This window comes from Rhopalosiphum maidis, chromosome 3 (genome assembly GCF_003676215.2).
Source record: "Rhopalosiphum maidis isolate BTI-1 chromosome 3, ASM367621v3, whole genome shotgun sequence".
NCBI lineage: Eukaryota > Metazoa > Arthropoda > Insecta > Hemiptera > Aphididae > Rhopalosiphum > Rhopalosiphum maidis.
The window spans coordinates 46952284-46971149 of record NC_040879.1 but is presented as its reverse complement, the minus strand read 5'-3'; the positions used below and the strand labels follow the sequence as shown (position 1 = coordinate 46971149).

At 25.4% G+C, this 18866-nt stretch overlaps 1 protein-coding gene across 1 annotated transcript; it reads right to left on the bottom strand.

Moving 5' to 3' along the window:
• Positions 1-378: 378 nt before the first annotated feature.
• Positions 379-15307, bottom strand: LOC113555573 (aromatic-L-amino-acid decarboxylase-like). The gene is given in 11 exon segments (XM_026960006.2): positions 379-1508; positions 1944-2126; positions 2128-2145; positions 2237-2329; positions 2655-2770; positions 4631-5021; positions 6675-6794; positions 7781-7894; positions 7973-8093; positions 8922-9019; positions 15181-15307. Coding segments are annotated over 11 exon segments (1563 nt in total). The 5' UTR covers positions 15298-15307; the 3' UTR covers positions 379-1316.
• Positions 15308-18866: the final 3559 nt, after the last annotated feature.

Genomic DNA, 18866 nt, shown 5'->3' with positions numbered 1-18866 from the left:
CTTGATTTTACATTTATGTATCTAGAAAAAGTGTATCATGTGATAGGATGACTAATTTTATCTGTTTGTTAAACCTAACCTATTGCTTACAAAAATCAATTTCAAATTCACTGTTATAGGATGAGCTAATTTGTTACGGTCATAATTTATTTTTATTTTTGTGTGCCTAATATTTGTTGTTGGTACCTTTCTTTAGATTTAAATTGCCAATAATGTAGCTTTTTTTTCTAAACTTAATATTAATATGTTCTTTAATTATTATCGATTTTTAACCAAATAAATGAAGTAGGTACATATTTTTTACCCTTTAAATATAATTATAATGATAAATTAAATTTCGTAATATTTTAAAAATTCCTTATAAGGTACTACAAAAATGTTCGTAAATAATTTATTAAATATTATTTAAATATACATTTATATATATATATGTGTGTGTGTGTATGTGTATTATAACATAATTGATTACTTTTAACTATGGGCATATACATATGACATATACCTACTATATTATTTAATCTAATGGATAATATTTATATATATTGTAATTATTAAACTTAAAATATAATTCAATTACAGACTACAGTATAAAGCACTAACATTAGCTAGTTATCATAAGTTATAACACTTATAATGTTTACAAACTCGCTTAACATAGGTATATAAGCAATACAAATACAAGTATTTTGTACTGTCATATTATATGGCCTAAGTACGGATGCTTTTTAAGCTATTTCCGTTCCAAATTTATAAATTTGGTATAATAATAATAATTAGTAACAATAGTATATTTTTGATCTGAAATATAACTCTAAAATAAATAAATAATAATATAAATTTAACAATCTTAGTGTATGAAATTGCTTAAAAAGTAGAACGGAAAGATTAATCTAAAAAGTTAACAGTATATTTTTGAGATAATATAATATTTACCAATGTCTAATATTATTTATAATAAATAAATAATAGGTACCTAATTTAAATTTGTATTTTCTAATACAATAATAGTTATGTGTTTTTACAATTTAAAGAAAAATAAGATACATGCGTAATAGGTCATAGTAATAGTATGACCTTAAAAATAGTATAATAACAATATTGATTAAAATGTTTTGTTAATGAAGTATCTATTGCAATAAAATCCTGTTTTCCTTAGTATGAGTAAAATTATTTAATTTTGTATTATTAGTGTGAATGATATTTATTTTATATTTGTCGATACTATTTTTAATAATCATTCGTGTTCAATGTTTAATATTGAACAGAATTCATTTTAGCTGTTAACTTTAATCTTAATTTTTAATAGACGAATTCTATTATTTACTCAAAACGGTTTTACCGGCTTCGTTAACTTCGTTCCATGTCACGTCAATATCTTCAATCTGTGTGAATCTCGAGCAAATAGCCATACGCAAAAAAAAGGTTCCTTTAACTTTTGATGGGACCATATACACTTTGCCTCGTTCGTTTATCTCTTTTAATAACGCTTCGTTGATTTCGTTGGATCCCTGTACAATTATTTGTGTAAATTATTAATTTTATTTAAATATAATTATTATATGCACTAAGAAAATTACATAATGAAGTTTTTATAAAACTAACTAGTCGAATATTTTTCTGAGATGCATTATAGAAAATATTTAAAAAAATACATTATATTAAGTATATAGGTGGTCTACTGGTCTCAAGTATCAACGAATAAAATGTATTAATTTTACATAACACAATAATGGTATTTCTGTATTATTATACAATGTTCCTACTAAATATTTATACATTTTAGTTATAAATTTACAATAGTCAATACTTGTAAAATTATAATAATGTATTATCCAAAGTATAAGATCTAACATTAAATTTATAAAAATTTTATTATAGTAATTTTATCCAGTCATATATTCATTATAATATATTATTTTAATTTATATGTCTTATGTCCTAACCTTAATTCTGAAGCACACCAATCCCATAGTGACTTCATTGAAAAGTTCATAGTTAGGGTCGTTTTCCAATCGTTTGGCAAATTCAAGTGCAAGATTTATATCTTTTCTGATGGACTTTTGAAGGTTTGCGACACCAATTAGACGGAACACGAACCACATTTTTAACGAACGAAAACGGCGGCCCCAACGGTATTTGCCAGTGCTAATCAAAATTAAAAAATTATAATATTATAAATTAATGTAATTTTTAATTACAAACCACTCCAATTTGTTGGAGCTTATTAGGTACTTACTCTATAATCTGGCATTTGTCCCTCAAGTTCGTGTTTCAAGTAAAGTGGATCTACGTTGAAAGCATTTATCACGTAATTTGGATTTCTTAGCCACTATATACAAATAATAATAATTAATAATTTTAAATAATTTATAAATTACCTATAATAAAATATAATATTATACTATGTTCTACGACATTAAATTTTTTTGTAACAGATAAAATAGAAATGACATCATTCATGCGTAGTTATATAATAATTGAGTAGGTAGTAGATACCTACCTCATATTCATTATTGTATTAAAACAAATGTAGAGAATTTATATTAGTATTATTACTATTATAGCCTAAATAGAATAAAACAATTTTTAATAATAATATCCTATTCATAAGTCTTAGATACAGCAATTTTTTTTAATTATAATTTTTTAATTACCATTGCTGAACAATCAAAAGTAACTTGCAGCCACTTATGAGGATTGAAATTGAATGAATCGACTAATTCTATTCCTTTCATATAATGACGATATTCCGGGCAAACAAATGAAGATCCTGCAATATTAAAGACAATAAATAATTATTTGCTTATATCAAAATGTATAACTTTTATAATCTATAGTTATTTTTGAATTATTGATTCGCGCACGAGTTATTTTATTTTATTTTTTTTAAACTAGGTATGTACATATTGACAGTAAAAATTTAATAACTTCGTGTAACAATTGGGAAACGGGTAGTCTGCATCTTGCAGGGAAATTCCAAAAATATAGCGGCTAAAATAATACTCAGAGATATTACCAGTAATAGTCTAGTGAGATTTAATGTTTCTTTTTAACTTCTCTAGCCATAGCCCATAGTTTTCTTTTGAGTATGGATTCATAGGGTGTGAAAATCAATAACCGCCGGATTACCTCTCTGTGATGCATAGGCAAAAACGACTACGATGGGTATTAACTACTATAAAGTGAAATTTGCTAGTAAAATGTTTTCAGTAAATTTACATAAAATTGATAAATTGGGAACATTTTTAAATCATTTGTTTTGTGTAATTTTTTCTAACTATAACCTATTCCTATGACATTGTTTATGCCGATATTAACTTACGATTATAATTTATAATTTATATCATGTATTATATGTATTAAAAATATAATATTCTAAAATTTGAATAATTCATTACACGCGTGTTTAATACAGTGTTTATTTTTTCAAAATGCGTAAAAAGATTAAATACAGTATGTGTGTCTCTGTATATAATACTAATTCAGCGGCGCAGCGCGCAGGAATTATTTTTCATGAGGGGAGCAAAACATAAAAACCTAATAACAATTATAATGCATATATATATATTTGTGATTAATAACAGAATTCCTTTCTTGATATTTTATTTTTTTTAATGTTGATATAGGTAGTATATAATAATATAAAAATTATTCAATTATATGAATGTATTGATATAATTATAGTATAATATAAATATAAATATAATAAATTAAATATAAAAGAAATAATAATATTATTACGCACATTCAGGAAAATAAGACCAATTTTGAATAAGTAAACGTATTAATTAAACGTATTACCGTAATTTACGAGTATACCCTTTAATTTTAATGTAGTATGGGGGGGCAATAGTATACTTTTCCCCTTTGGATTATATCTGAGGGGTCAATTGCCCCCTCTGCCCCCCTTCTCCGACGCCACTGAATACTATATATAATATGTATAGTCTTAAAGACTACCGAAATAATACATTATTACATATATTTATATTAATAATATGTACTAGGTAATTGCATCTAAATTATAATTTGTAGTTATTACGTTTGTAAAAACATTTAAAATTATGGATCGCTCAATTCTTACGACAGTAAAAAAATTTACCTGATAAACACCTAGTAATTTACGTTATTTCCTTTTTACCGTATAATAAAAGTAATGTGTTTGGGCGAGTTTCTTATAATTTGTTGAAGCGAGACAAACGGAACTTGTATTATAAGTGTTAGTGAGTTTATGCCAAAAAGGAATCTTAAAATTGAATATATTTTAATACAAAACAAAATAAACTATGTACCTATTTCAATTGAAAATTATATTTTTAGTGAATCTTGCCACTTGAAAAACGGGTATTTTCGTTTTTTGGTGTACAAGCAGAAAATGTACTGAGAGTGTGTTATAGTGAATTCTATATACCATCGATAAAAAAACTATTGTCTTTTTCAAATAATAATATAGGTACATTATGATCACGAACCAACTACTGATCATAATTTAACTGTTCAGTGTGTTAGAACTGCCGTCAAAAGGAAAAATGGTCGCCTAAACATATTGCAATTTTTTAAAACTCGCCCAAACGCTTGACGCCCGAAAATGTACTTGGCTCACGTCTCTAGGTGTTATTATTAGAATTACCAGCGTACGCGGCGTCCACGTGCACCCAAATGTTCTCGGCATTGCCCACCTCGGCGATCTCGTCCAGGCGGTCAAACGAACAGCAGCTGGTAGTGCCCAGGGTGGCCACCACAAAGAACGGGATCAGGCCATCCGCGCGGTCCTTGGCGATGGCGTCACGCAACGTGTCACCGCGAAGTTTATGCTCACCGTCCGTGTCCAGGGCGCGGAGCAACACGCCTCCCAGCAGGCCAGCGCGCTCCACAGACGAATGGGACAGCTCGGACGAGTACGCGACCAGCTTGGGCACGACGTCCACGTCCACGAGCGTCGGATCCGCCTGTTTCATGATCTGCAGTATCCGTGCCTTGGCGCCCAGCAACGCCACCAAAGTGGCTTCACTGGCCGTGCCCTATATTCGTCAAAAATCGTATTATTATTTGACTGTGGGACTGTGTTAGTGCCTGGTTTAAAATTTGGACGTTTATCAAAATAATAATAATAAATTGCACGAAAATATACGTCGAACCATACGCAGTGTTGCAGAGTGCAGATATATTTACGAACAAAACACTCGTAGATATTACCTTATGTATTGAACAAATTATAACAAGGTTTTTCTTTTATACTACTCCAACACCAGTAAATGAAATAAATAAATTAGTAAAATAATTTATATTATGTTTTATTATTTATTTCTAATTCTGTTAGTAATAACAGCTAGGTTAAATAATTTTTGTTGGAGGTTGAGAAATTTCATTTCTATTAGATACCTTAATATAGTGGTTCAAAATAGAAATAGGTAAAAATAAATTAAACCTTTAACTTATGAAAAACAATTTTAAATATTGAACTGATAGAAAATTACAATCATCACTTGATTAGGAATGGGTAATGGCCATTGGCCATACAATTATACGCCAATATAATATATGAAATATATACCTACATTGCACTATTGCAGTGTTATTGAATTTGATTAAAATCGAATAAAAATCTACTCAGGGTTAATTTTTATATTAAATTAACTAATGTATTTTAAAAATATTCAAATGCATTTAAGAATATCTTATTATGAGCAAAATAATCTATAATATTATAATTTTAATATATTTAAATAGCATTTTACCTAAGTATGACTATTTATTATAATATTGGTGATAGAATACGTGATCATAGGAAATACCCTACTATATGTCTGTATAATAAAAATAATCGTATAGAAATTTAAAAAGAAAATTTGAAAATAAAATAATTTGATTGCTTCATGTTTTTTTAGTTTTAAAAAATCGACAATCACCTATACTCTCGTTGTACCTAACATATTGTCATATTGGGTAGGAATTTTAATTTTTATCAACCAGTACCTAAATAAGTAATGATCATCATTACGTCAATAAAACAAAAAATTATTGTATTTTTACGATAGGATTCAGTTGTAGCGTTAAGATTCTAACTAAACAGGTTTTTAGAATAGCATATATTTTGAAATTTGTTAAATGTTTAAATTTCACAGTTTAATTTCCAAGGTTCAGAAAATACAAACCTGAACATTTTACAACATTTATTTTTGGGCATGTATTTAGATATAATATTATGCGTAATGCAATAATTAATATTATTGATATAAATAAAAATGTTTAGAAATATGAATAACTAGTTATGAAATATCAACTTATTTTATTTAGAATTTTACCAAAAACTAATAAATAAGTTATTTTTTATTGTAAAAAAGTTACTAGGGAAATCTATAATATTATAATAAATAAAAGGTTTCTAGCTTAAGGTATGTAGCTTTGTATTTTTACATTTCAGTTAAATAAAACAACCCGTTTTGAAATACCTAAACTTATACTCGTATTTCAATGTCACGTTATGATTATCGATAATTTTATTTATATAAAAAGTGAAATAAACTTCAAACATTTATTTTATTTTCCAATTTTTCCATACCTATTCTATTATAATTTAATAAGCATACATTGGTTTACTGTGACGCATTTTTGATATATATTTTAGATTTTTAAAAATATTTGAATTATTAATAGTATCACATTATGCGCACCTGAATTACTCCACCTCCTCCCAGGCCAGCAGAGGCTAAGAAAATTTCTGGTAAGCCTATCATTTTAGCCAACCAATCCATCATGACCACTTCCAATTCAGTACACGCTGGGCTTGATATCTAAAGCACATAATAATATGAATTAATTTAACCATCTAATAAAAAGTCATATTTTTTTTTAAAAAATAAATGGATTCACATTAATTAAAAGCAAGAATTTACTCGCATTTCATTAAAAAAAATTCATTAAAATTATATTTAAAATTTTTTTATTTGTATGAGTGTTTACGAAAATGATAAAAAATAACTATTACTGTGCTAAGTTATATTAAAAATCTTAATAATAATAATAATTGTATCTATGTCGTATTAACATACTGTCGTCTATTATTTTAAAAGTAACAGTTTAAACATATAACTACATTCAATTTGCATTTACATTCATGATAAATTTAAATCGAATATTTGAATGCATTTATGAATATTGAATGTATTATGCATTGATCCAACACTGGTAATAAATAGATACTATGTTTAACATTCATCATTTTTGTTAAAATCTGATTAAGTAAAAAAAAAAACCACTCATAATCCACAATATCTTTAATTAATTATTGATTAATAATTAATTGTGTCACAGTATAATAAAGACTTAAAGCCAAATAATTTAACTAAAATATAATGTGAACGAATTAAATGCGGTTGATAAAAACCAAAAACTAATAACTTATTATATAAGATTTAAAAATAAAAATAACGGTAAGTAGTTTAAGTAAAATTGACTTTTGTAGATATATTTTTAGTTAATATTTATTAATTATTACATACCTAAGTATATGATGTGCATATACGTGATATAACCATTTAGATATACGTCAAACCAGTAAATCAATAAAAAAAAAATATTGATAATAATAGATACACATCTTGAAGACTAGAATTGTAGGCATATATATATATATAAATAATATTAACAATAAAGTTTTATATATTATTCTAATCGTCATCAATTTAATAATGTTTAGTAAAAATAATTAGTTCAATTTTTCACAAAAATCGTTAATAATTCTGGTGAATTTTCAAAGTTAAATTAATTTTAATTTTACCCATGAAAATCCTATGCAAGCAATTGAATCGCTCAGTATGTCAGCAACGATGGCCGGGTAGCTGTTTGCAGTAGGGAAATAAGCGTGAAATCTTGGAGAATGCCAATGAGTAACCTATAGAAAACGGGCAATTTATTTAATAAAATTAAATATTGCAACAATACGTATTATTGATAAATATCTAGTGCTTACCCCTGGCATAATCAGTTTTTCGACGTCCGACATCACATCTTTCCAGTTTTCGGGATCATTAGGCGCCTCAGTTGGTAAAAGTGGTCTTAAGTAACCAGGTTTTACCGATGACAATACTTTCCTGTAATGTTAATTAATTCCAAAAAATAATATCGTAATATTATGTCGACTAGTATTAGTCATCAAATTCCCTGATTCTAAAAACATTAAAATACTACTCTTATTCTATGCACATGACGTATTTTGCAAGTATAAATTACGTATTTCTTTGGTAATCATTTACTGGTTTAAATGTATAATCACTAACATTGTCGTTTAAAAATATTTTAACACAACAACATTTTTATAAAATCCACGAAGTCCGTTTAGTATGTTAACATTATGTAAGTTTCCAAAAAATAAATATCTAATAATAATAGAAAACTAAATATTTACACCAAAATTGCAATATAATATTATGTTAATATACTTAAGCAGTAGATAAAATGAACATTAAAATATTGCTTAGTTCGTAAGTTGTTAAATATACTTAGGTACCCAAATCTAGTGTAAATTGTATTTTTTTATTTAAAATATTGACCTATAATATTTTAATATTCTTTATGTCCATAATATTTTTTTTATTTACTTAGCTACTGATTATACATAACATTATTGTTAATAATTACTATAATAAATTAGTATTAATGAAATTAATTTATTAATTTAATAGGATCATACCTATGTCACGTAGGCTTCACATTTATAATCTTTATATTTTAAAAGGTTATTTGCCAAATTAAATATGTTTTTAAAATTAATAAAAATACTAATATAATAGTTTTAATAATTTTCATTTCTTATCAATTAAATCATATTGCACAGCAGGAGAAAATCAAATAAATATTTATTACACTAAATATGTAATTTGAGCAGCTAAGTAATAAATATTTATTATTTTATTGCTTACCGATCTCGAATGTTTTCTAAATAATTTCCCACGTAATCAATCATGTCTGTTGAAAATTCTTTGAACTGTTTGAACTCCATTTTGTATTTTTTTTTGAACTGAAAATAAAAATAGTTTAATTTTAGGTTTATCTACGAGTACGATATGAAGTCCATGTAAATATGTAACTATAAATTAACCATTTCAACTTGAAAATAGTAATTATAATGTACAATATAAACAGTTAAAAAAATTATAATATTAGCATATTAAAATTTGGTCAACGGTAAACTATAGCTCCCAAAAAACATGCATGTATATTGTATATTGTATGTATAATAATTATATGATAATATTACCCTATTACAGTATTATCTATCACAGCTATATCAAATTTGAAGGTGTCAATTATTGCATTTCAATGTGTTATTGTTCAAAATATCGTAAAAGGTTGTTTGACTTTGTGTCAAATAATATTGCTTAATTATCAATATCAATATAGTACATTTGTATCAAAAAAATATATAATTTATTAAATATTGAAAAAAATCCATTTTTTGCTTAGAAACTAGAAATAATTTGGAAATTAAATGAGCGTCAATTTTTGCGTTACCTAAATACCACTTTTTTAATCACCTCATTGCATATCCAAAACATTTGTATTTGGTAACTTAAAAACTATACATAACTTATAAATAAAATTATTGTTGTTAGTTGTTACTCAAACTATGATAAATAACTATTAAAGTATTTACCATCATTGTTTTAAAATATATGTACCTATAATAATTATAATTTTTACACATTTGTGATTTTTTTTTAATTAATAAGTTACAATGTGTTTTTTGAAATTAAATAAAACTATAGAGTTTAAAGTTTATATGCAATTTATATATATTTTCCTATTATAATAATTTATTTATTTTTACATAAGGTTATATATAATAGGAGTATTTCTTACATAAATAAAACAAATATGAGTCAAACGATTTTTGCGAAATAACAATAACAATATAATGCAATTACTACTATTACACGCATAAATTCGAACTGTTGAAGTTTTAATGGAAACAATTATCTTTGTTTTCGAATTAATTGAAGGCACAGCGTAATACTATATTACTTCATGCTTGTCACTCTCGTATAGAATTAATAATCTCTGAGACACTGTATTATAATTTATTAATACTAAAAAACATAATACGGCTTTTATAATATCGTAGGATTCATACAAACATGTCCAAATGTTATATAATATATTGTGCTAGTGAATTGTGGTCAATTGATGATTGAGCTACGTACAATGTCAGTGTGTCAGTGTATATAGAATACACAAATATATATATATTAGGAGCCAATATAAATTATAACTATTAATTATTATATATTTGATACGTTCAATTTTAATGTCTACTAATAACTAATAAGTGACAATATGTATATTATTATATTTATATTTAATGTAGTATATAATGTATGTACTAGACAAATAAGAAATTAAAAATTATTACAATATCAATAATTAATTTTAAAATTATACATAAAATAATATTAAATATTATATTAAAAATAAAAGTATATTTAGTAAATTATGTTTCAATGTGTTGTAATCCGAATAGATTTATTAATTTAATTAATCTCAAAGAAGATATTAAATGTTCTATAAAAAAATTAAACAATGATTGAAATTATTAATTTACTTTATTAGTTTATTGTATATTAATATACTTATTATATGTATACATTTTTTTTATATTACGTAAATATTTTTTTAATTGTTTATTATTTTGGTAATGTATTACTGAGTCTTTTAGACATACGCAATAGTTTGCATAGCGTATATGTTATTAATACTATTTTTATCGACGGAAGAGTTAGAAAAATATTTAAATTCCTCTATAGTCTTCTGTTAAATGACAATAATTGCAATAATTATATAACATTACAAATAATAATACTATTAAACGCATGAAATTTGATAAAAAAATATTATAATTTAATAAAAACATGTTTGTAAAAATTAGATATAAAATTAATTATAATTGCATTATTAATTGGAGTGTATACCTATCTAAATCGGCTAAATCCAATGAATATTTATAACTTATGGTTTATGGATTTTTAGTATATATTAACTCAACTGCCTATTTTTTTTTTTCATAAAAATCAACTGATTATTACGAATATCGAAATATTTGAGCTATAGACAATTTATATTATTAGTAAATAAAATAAACCAAAGTATAGATCGTAAAACCAGTTCCGAATGCCTTGAACTACATTTAGTGGACAAATGAGGTCGTGTGTGCACCAAGAGTTATCACAATCAAAAATACAATCGCTTGATGAAATCATTATTTTTTATGCCTAAAACATACCTAATTTGTAGGACCCTTTCACCTGTACCCCGGAAGTAAACAGTCTCCATGTCAGGGCCCATACGTATAAACAATAATGATACATTTTTTGATGTAATGGCATTTAATTGAAAATTAAACATGTATAATTTATAAAAGCTGTTCAGCGTAAATATCTATTTCATCTAAGTACAACACTGTAACTATTGATTTATAATTTGATTATTTAACACTTAAAGTTGATCCAGTACAATAATATCTTTTGATAATAATAAAATGTTTTACATAATCGAATAATATATATATAATTGCATACATGAATGTTTTATAATATTATGTATTTAATGTATATAAAGGGTGTCTAATTAACATTAAACTGTATGATAATAAGTGCTAATAAAATCAATATTAGGTGATTTTAAGTATCTATTGAAGTCGATTTAAATTGGTATCTATAGGTGGTACAACCAGTTTTTTAGGTACGGACCATTCTTAATACTTATTTATAATTGATTGCATTATATCAAAATAGTAAACTAAATTCGTAATTAATTTAACAATTATACAATATTTAAAAGTCTAGTTAATGAGCAAAATATATAGTAAGACAGATTTAATTTATTTTCAAATTACATCGTTTCTTTGACTGTTACCCACATTTAATTGATATTTAATTAATAAAACAATCCGAGACAGTGTACTTATAAAGAAGCCAGTAAGTATAAGTATAGTAATTTAATATTGACGAATGAAATCTGTAAACAACCTTGGTATATTTATAATATATTTTATAGTTCAAACAATATAAGTATGCATATGATTACATGAGGATCATTTTCCTGAATAACATTGCTATATGTGTGAAATACTGGATTCTTATAATAATTTACTATAGGGTTGAATGTGTGGAATTTTCATCCGTTAAAAAATAATGTGTGCTTAAGTCCTTTCACTAAATGGGTTCAATACTGTTATCTCTAAACAACTCAATAGTACTCTACTCGATGAAGTAAGTATAGTATTATACCTTCCTATAAACGGGTTAAGGACATTTTTTTTCCATCGTTTTACAAGGAAATTTATTTCGTAATTTGGCTACCTCACTAACTTTAAACTATTTATTCATAATTCGTATTCCTATCTACATCACGATGTTATCGAATTTCATAACCAAATTTATTACACAGAAAAACATTATATTTGTGTTACATTAACAAAACATAATTTATTTCCAAATATAATTTTAATTTATTGCATCGCAATTATTAATTAGTATTACATTATAATTATACTTTTAAGTAATTTACGATACATTTTAAACATGAACTATTTTATGCTAAGTTCAAAGAATGACATATTAACATAAAAATATTGTATCAGTAATATTATTAGTACTGCACATAAAATAATTGGTTTTTGATAAAAATATTTACATCGATTATGATTTCAATTCGATTTTATTTGTTTATGACACATTTCATAAACTCTTGACTCTATTTGACATATTGTCCATATTAAAACATTATGAATAGGTAGATAGGTAGGTAATATTATATGTGTACGTATCGCTGTAACTGTGGCAGCGGGGTAGCCCCCAATATGCGTTTTTATACCCATTGGCATTTAAAAAAAATGTTTTGATACGTTCATTATGTATAATAATTAATAATTATATTAATAAACAATTAGGTATGTATATAATAATAATATTTTGAATATATTTGGTTATTGATTATTCCAGTTTGCGCAGAAACAGAGTTACGATGCACGAAAATGTAAAACATGATTTGTTTTTTTCTTGTATTAAAACATACATATAAGGTCAATCATGCCATAAAAATGATTCAGAGTTTTAGCTATACCAAACACATAGAAAGAAAATAAGATTAATGATAAATTAATAATTATCATTGATAATGATATTTTAAAAATAATCGTTTATAAATACAGACGTATACAATTATAAAATATTAAATGTGCTTAAAATATAGAATAATAAATATACACTTATTTTATTGTTTACTTTTGGTTTTTGAAAATTATTTATAATAACCTTTAGCTTATTTTGAACTTTAGTTTACTAGGACTCTAGTCCCTGAAAGGTTGAAGCTACACATTTTAAATACTAAATCCTAGTTACGCCCATATCGATTATGATATGTTTATGCTTTTTGTTGTATTAAAAATAATTTCCTATACGACAGCAAAAAAAAATAAAATATATTTAAAATTGTAATTCATTGATATTTGAACTTATTATTAATTATATAACCATTAACGCGGATAACATAATAATAATTATAATTATAGCTAATGTTTCCTAAGAATTATTTTCTTTACTCAAAATAAGTAAAGTGTAATAATCACCTACGTTAATCTATTATTATATAAGCATTGATCTAATAATATGCTTCTTCGACTGTAACGAACCGAAAATTAATTCCATAGAAATACAGTTTGTGTAATATTCTCATTAATTTATATTAAAGGTCATCATATTTACAATGTCTCCAAAATAATCCAAAATATTTTAAATACAAAACCCGATATCTTAAGGTTGTATGTATCTTGTATGTCGGTATTAAAATTAATTTTTCAACGACATGCCGACGCCCACTTAATATAAAATGATCAGTATTATACATGACCGAAATTGATAAACAATTTTTATTTAATATTACAGCAGCATGTATTATGCCAATATATATTTAACGATATATAAGACATGCGAAGCTTTTAACAACATTCTAATTTTTTCTCTAACCGATTATCAATTAGGTATTTAGGTAGGTATATATATTTATTGATTCACATAAAACATGATATTATTATGATTAAGATAATATAACACTTTTTTTGTTCTTCTACGTTTGCCTATAAGAACATATAACTATTAGAAACAATTAAGTATTATTATATTATGTCAGTTATACAAACTCATTTATAAACACATTAGTGAGCAGTCTATTAGGTAAAAACCAAGATATTTTCACTTTTATATTAAGTATGTAAATATTTATGTAGTAAGCACAAATTTTGCATACAATTTAAATTTAAAACTATTTTGTGTTATAATTTATATTGATAAAATCATACATGTGGCATGTAGTGGATAACAATTAAAACTATGTGAAAGGTAAATTTTAATTGATCCAAATGCTATTTTGTACTTATTCGTAATTCGTAATCGTCATGAAAATTGATAAGAATGATAAAATATAGAAAATGTAAATTGTGTATGATAGATCAATAAAAAAAAAATATTTTGATCAAAAAAGAGTAAACTCAAAAGTGATTTCAATCTCATATTCACATATGTTTAATTTGTGTCAGTGTATATTCACGGTTATTAAATAACCGTTACGAATTCAGAATTAGTATAATATGTCGTTATATTACAACTGTAATTATTATAATTAAATTTAACTACCAAAATAGTATTTTTACTTTGATTTAGTAATGTAGCATATTATTGCTGTATTTTTTTCAGATAAATAGTGAGCTATGTTTAAACATGCTTATGGACTTTTAATTCTGTAATTATCTATACACAAGCTAAAAAAAATCCATATAAAAATATAAATCAGAAATGCAAATTTACAAAAACTACGGTTATTTTCAATTTCTATTTCAAACCTATACTTTTGTAGATTATATTTTTAAAAAAATACCGAATTAAATAAAAATTATGTCTATCAACAATCGCGATGACGCAAATAATTGCAAATCGTAGTCTCGTACCTAATCTTAAAATGCGTGAAAAAATGTACATCCTTATTTTAAATATACATATATTATATAGCGGGAATGGGCGTTGGAAAAAAAAATAGTTAACGATCGAAAATAAAACTATACGATATAACGGCGGACGCGATGTAGGCACTATATAATATATATTATTATTATTATATTTACTTATTTACTCGTGATGGAAACTCCGGGCGAAATACTGCTGCGACCGTGATTGCGGGTAAGCGACTTGTACAGAAGTGAGCGTCGGGATCGGCGGCGGGCTTAAAGCTACAAGTGCGTAACTGCATATATATTGTAATAATACGCGCGCCGCCGTGTGCACTCCACTCGGGCGCGACCGACACGATTTGACGATTTGACCGTGGACGGGGTGGCGGCCGTGTGTCTGCGCCGCCGTGGTAGGGAGAGGCGAGCACGTAATATGGGTCTTATTCGTATAAATGTATAATAATAATAATAATAATACTAATATATATGTCGCCGAATGGCCTTCTATGTGTGTGTGTGTGTGTGTGTGTGTGTATGAAATATACGCGTCTTTTACCGGCCGGAGAGCCTTTTACTGCGATTATTAACTGCCTGTGCAGTCTCCGTCGACCCTTTCTCTCTCGGTCTATCACCATCATCCGCGACGGTAATCGGCCAATATCGATTCGCGTGCGACGGCCGCCTTCACAGACTTCAGTATCAGTAAAGACGGTGGATTTTTTTCGCTCCTCTTTCCATCAGAGTACTCACCTATAGATATAATAGATATACAATATGACTATAATGCGTATATCAACAATAATTATTCTCTTTTCTCTCTCTCTCTCTCTTTCTCTCTGTGGATCTGCTGTAGTGGATTCCTTCGAGACCCAGCTCGGTCCCCGGTGAACAATATATTGTTAATAATTTCAGATTTTGTACAAAGAAAGGAAAAAAAAATAATTCGCCAAGGAATGTTTTATTGTAGTTACTCTCTACTTTAAAGAGAAGAGAAGGGAGTGCAAATAAAAACTACTCTAGCTGCTTGGTTAAATCTGTGAGATGATAAACATTAATACCTACTTACGTATTTTTAACGTTTCGAATAACATGCAGCAATGAAATCTACTATAACAGTCAACACGAATAGGTTTATTAGTAAAATAATTTATGAACCGTATAGTAATGAATGCAAGCTGGGATTATGTCATTTGGGGGCTCGAGACACTTTCTCCACATATAGAGAAAATATGTTATAAATTATTTGGCTATGCATAAGAAATAAATATTATATTTACAATCATTCAATAAAATTATTTTTATTTTTGTAGTATTAATAATACCTACGTATTTAATAAAAATGTTATAATACATATGAAAAAAATATAATTTAAATTACATTTTATAAAATATTAAAAATTCTTTTTTCTACAATTTTTTTTTTTAACGAACATATTTATTATTTCATCAATATTTAATTCTTGTAATAATTCATGTTCTATTGACAACAACTATAAGGAAGTTATTATTATTATTTTTTTTTGCATAAGAGTTTAATTTTGCCATTTTTTACACATTTTAATACTGAAAACGATCTTTCACTCTCGCATATAATGAACTCTAATTTTGAAAAGACAGCTTTAGCGACGCATATAAATTTGGTGGAGTGTGTGGGAGTTTGGATTTTGAGTGATTATTAATTATTTATCATACAATGACTTATTAATTATTGTAGTGTAAAAAATGTAATGAAAATATTATATTGAGTCATTTTATAATGAACTATCCGATCCTGATTGCTCTAGACAAATTAAATGGTAGTATATATTTACCTTTTATTAAACTCTGTAAAATGCTTAATACATATATTTTTAACACTTTCATTCGGATGGTTTCGGCCAAATTTTAAACATAAGTTTAAAATTATATCTAATTATAAAAACTATTTAATTTTTTATAACCAATGGCAACCTTATACAAATATAAAAATATTCATTTTTTGAAAGCCAACAAATCTTTGTAGTAAGCAGAATACAAAATTTAAAAAATTGGCTTTGTACAAATTTTCAGTTTTACAAATTTCCATGTACCTAGGTACCAAATTTCAGAACGATGAAGCCGTCAAAAGTTTTGTGTATGGAAATTAAGTATAGCCGTTCTTTATAGTAGGTATATAGTTATAAATATTTCCAGTAACACGCTTTCTTTTGAGGGTAACAGGTATTGAATTTATAATATAATAATAGGTATGAAGTTAAAAATTAATAATATAAAACCACATACATATCTTCGAAATGAATATCGTATACGCAAGTAAAATGAATTTCACTCGTCCAAATGGTATAAAGTAGTATAAAATATAGCATAAGTGACTATAGACATATGCACTTACTAATGTTACGGACTATTAATTTTATTTTTGGTAAAAATTATTAAACCCGCTCAAGCAACCGCCTCCCCCCCCAAAAAAAAAATATTCAAGAACTTTCTCACTTGCCATAGATTATTATTTTATATATATATTATATTAAAAAATAAATATTCAGTGGCTTTTATGTGGGGCTACACTTATCTAATAATATATTATATTATTAACAATTCCATATGATACAAAAGAGGGTTTTTCATGTAATAGTTTTAAAACTAATTGAACAATTTTATTCACTAAAAAAAATATTCAATATGTTAATATTTAGAATACCTACATTATATTAATAAGAAGAACAGGTTAATTAAAACAATTATATTAATATACTTATTACTTAATCAACAGATAAAATGAACATTAAAATGTTCGTAAGTAAATGCTTAGTTCGTAAGTCATTAAATAAACCTAGGCACCTAAATCTAGTGTAAATTGTATTTTTTTTATTTAAAATATTGACCTATGATTCTTTATGTTCTTAATATTTTTTTTATCTACTTAGCTACTAATTATACATAACATTATTGTTAATAATAACTATATACGAGTAGTAAATTAATATTACTTAAATTAATTTATTAATCTAACAGAATCATATCTATATCACATAGACTACGTATTTATAATCTTTATATTTTAAAAAGTTTAATAGAATATACTATTAAAATTAATAACAATATTATTAATATTAATCTAACTATATATGTAATAGTTTAAATAATTTTCATTTCTTATCAATTAAATTAAATTGTACAGGAGAAAATTCAAATAAATATTTATTACACTAAATATGTAACTTGAACAACTAAGTAATACATATTTATTATTCTATTACTTACCGATCTCGAATGTTTTTTAAATAATTTCCCACGTAATCAATCATGTCTGTTAAAAATTCTTTGAACTTTTGAATTCAATTTTGAATTTTTTTGAACTAAAAATAAAAATAGTTTAAGTTTAGGTTTATCCACGAGTACACATATGAAGTACATGTAAATATATAACTATAAATTAAGCGTTTCAATTTGAAAATAGTAATTATAATGTACAATATAAAAAAATACAGATAAAAAAATTGATATTATTAGCATATTTAAATTTGGTCAACGGTAAACTATATAGCTCCCAAAAAACATGCATGTATATTGTATGTATAATATTACCCTATTACAGTATTATCTATCACAGCTTTATCAAATTTGAAGGTGTCAATTATTGCATTTCAATGTGTTATAGTTCAAAATATCGTAAAAGGTTGTTTGACTTTGTGTCAAATAATATTGCTTAATTATCAATATCAATATAGTACATTTGTATCAAAAAATATATAATTTATTGAATATTGAAAAAAATCCATTTGTTGCTTAGAAACTAGAAATAATTTGGAAATTGAATGAGCGCAAATTTTTGCATTACCTAAATACCACTTTTTTAATCACTTCATTGCATATCCAGAATATTTGT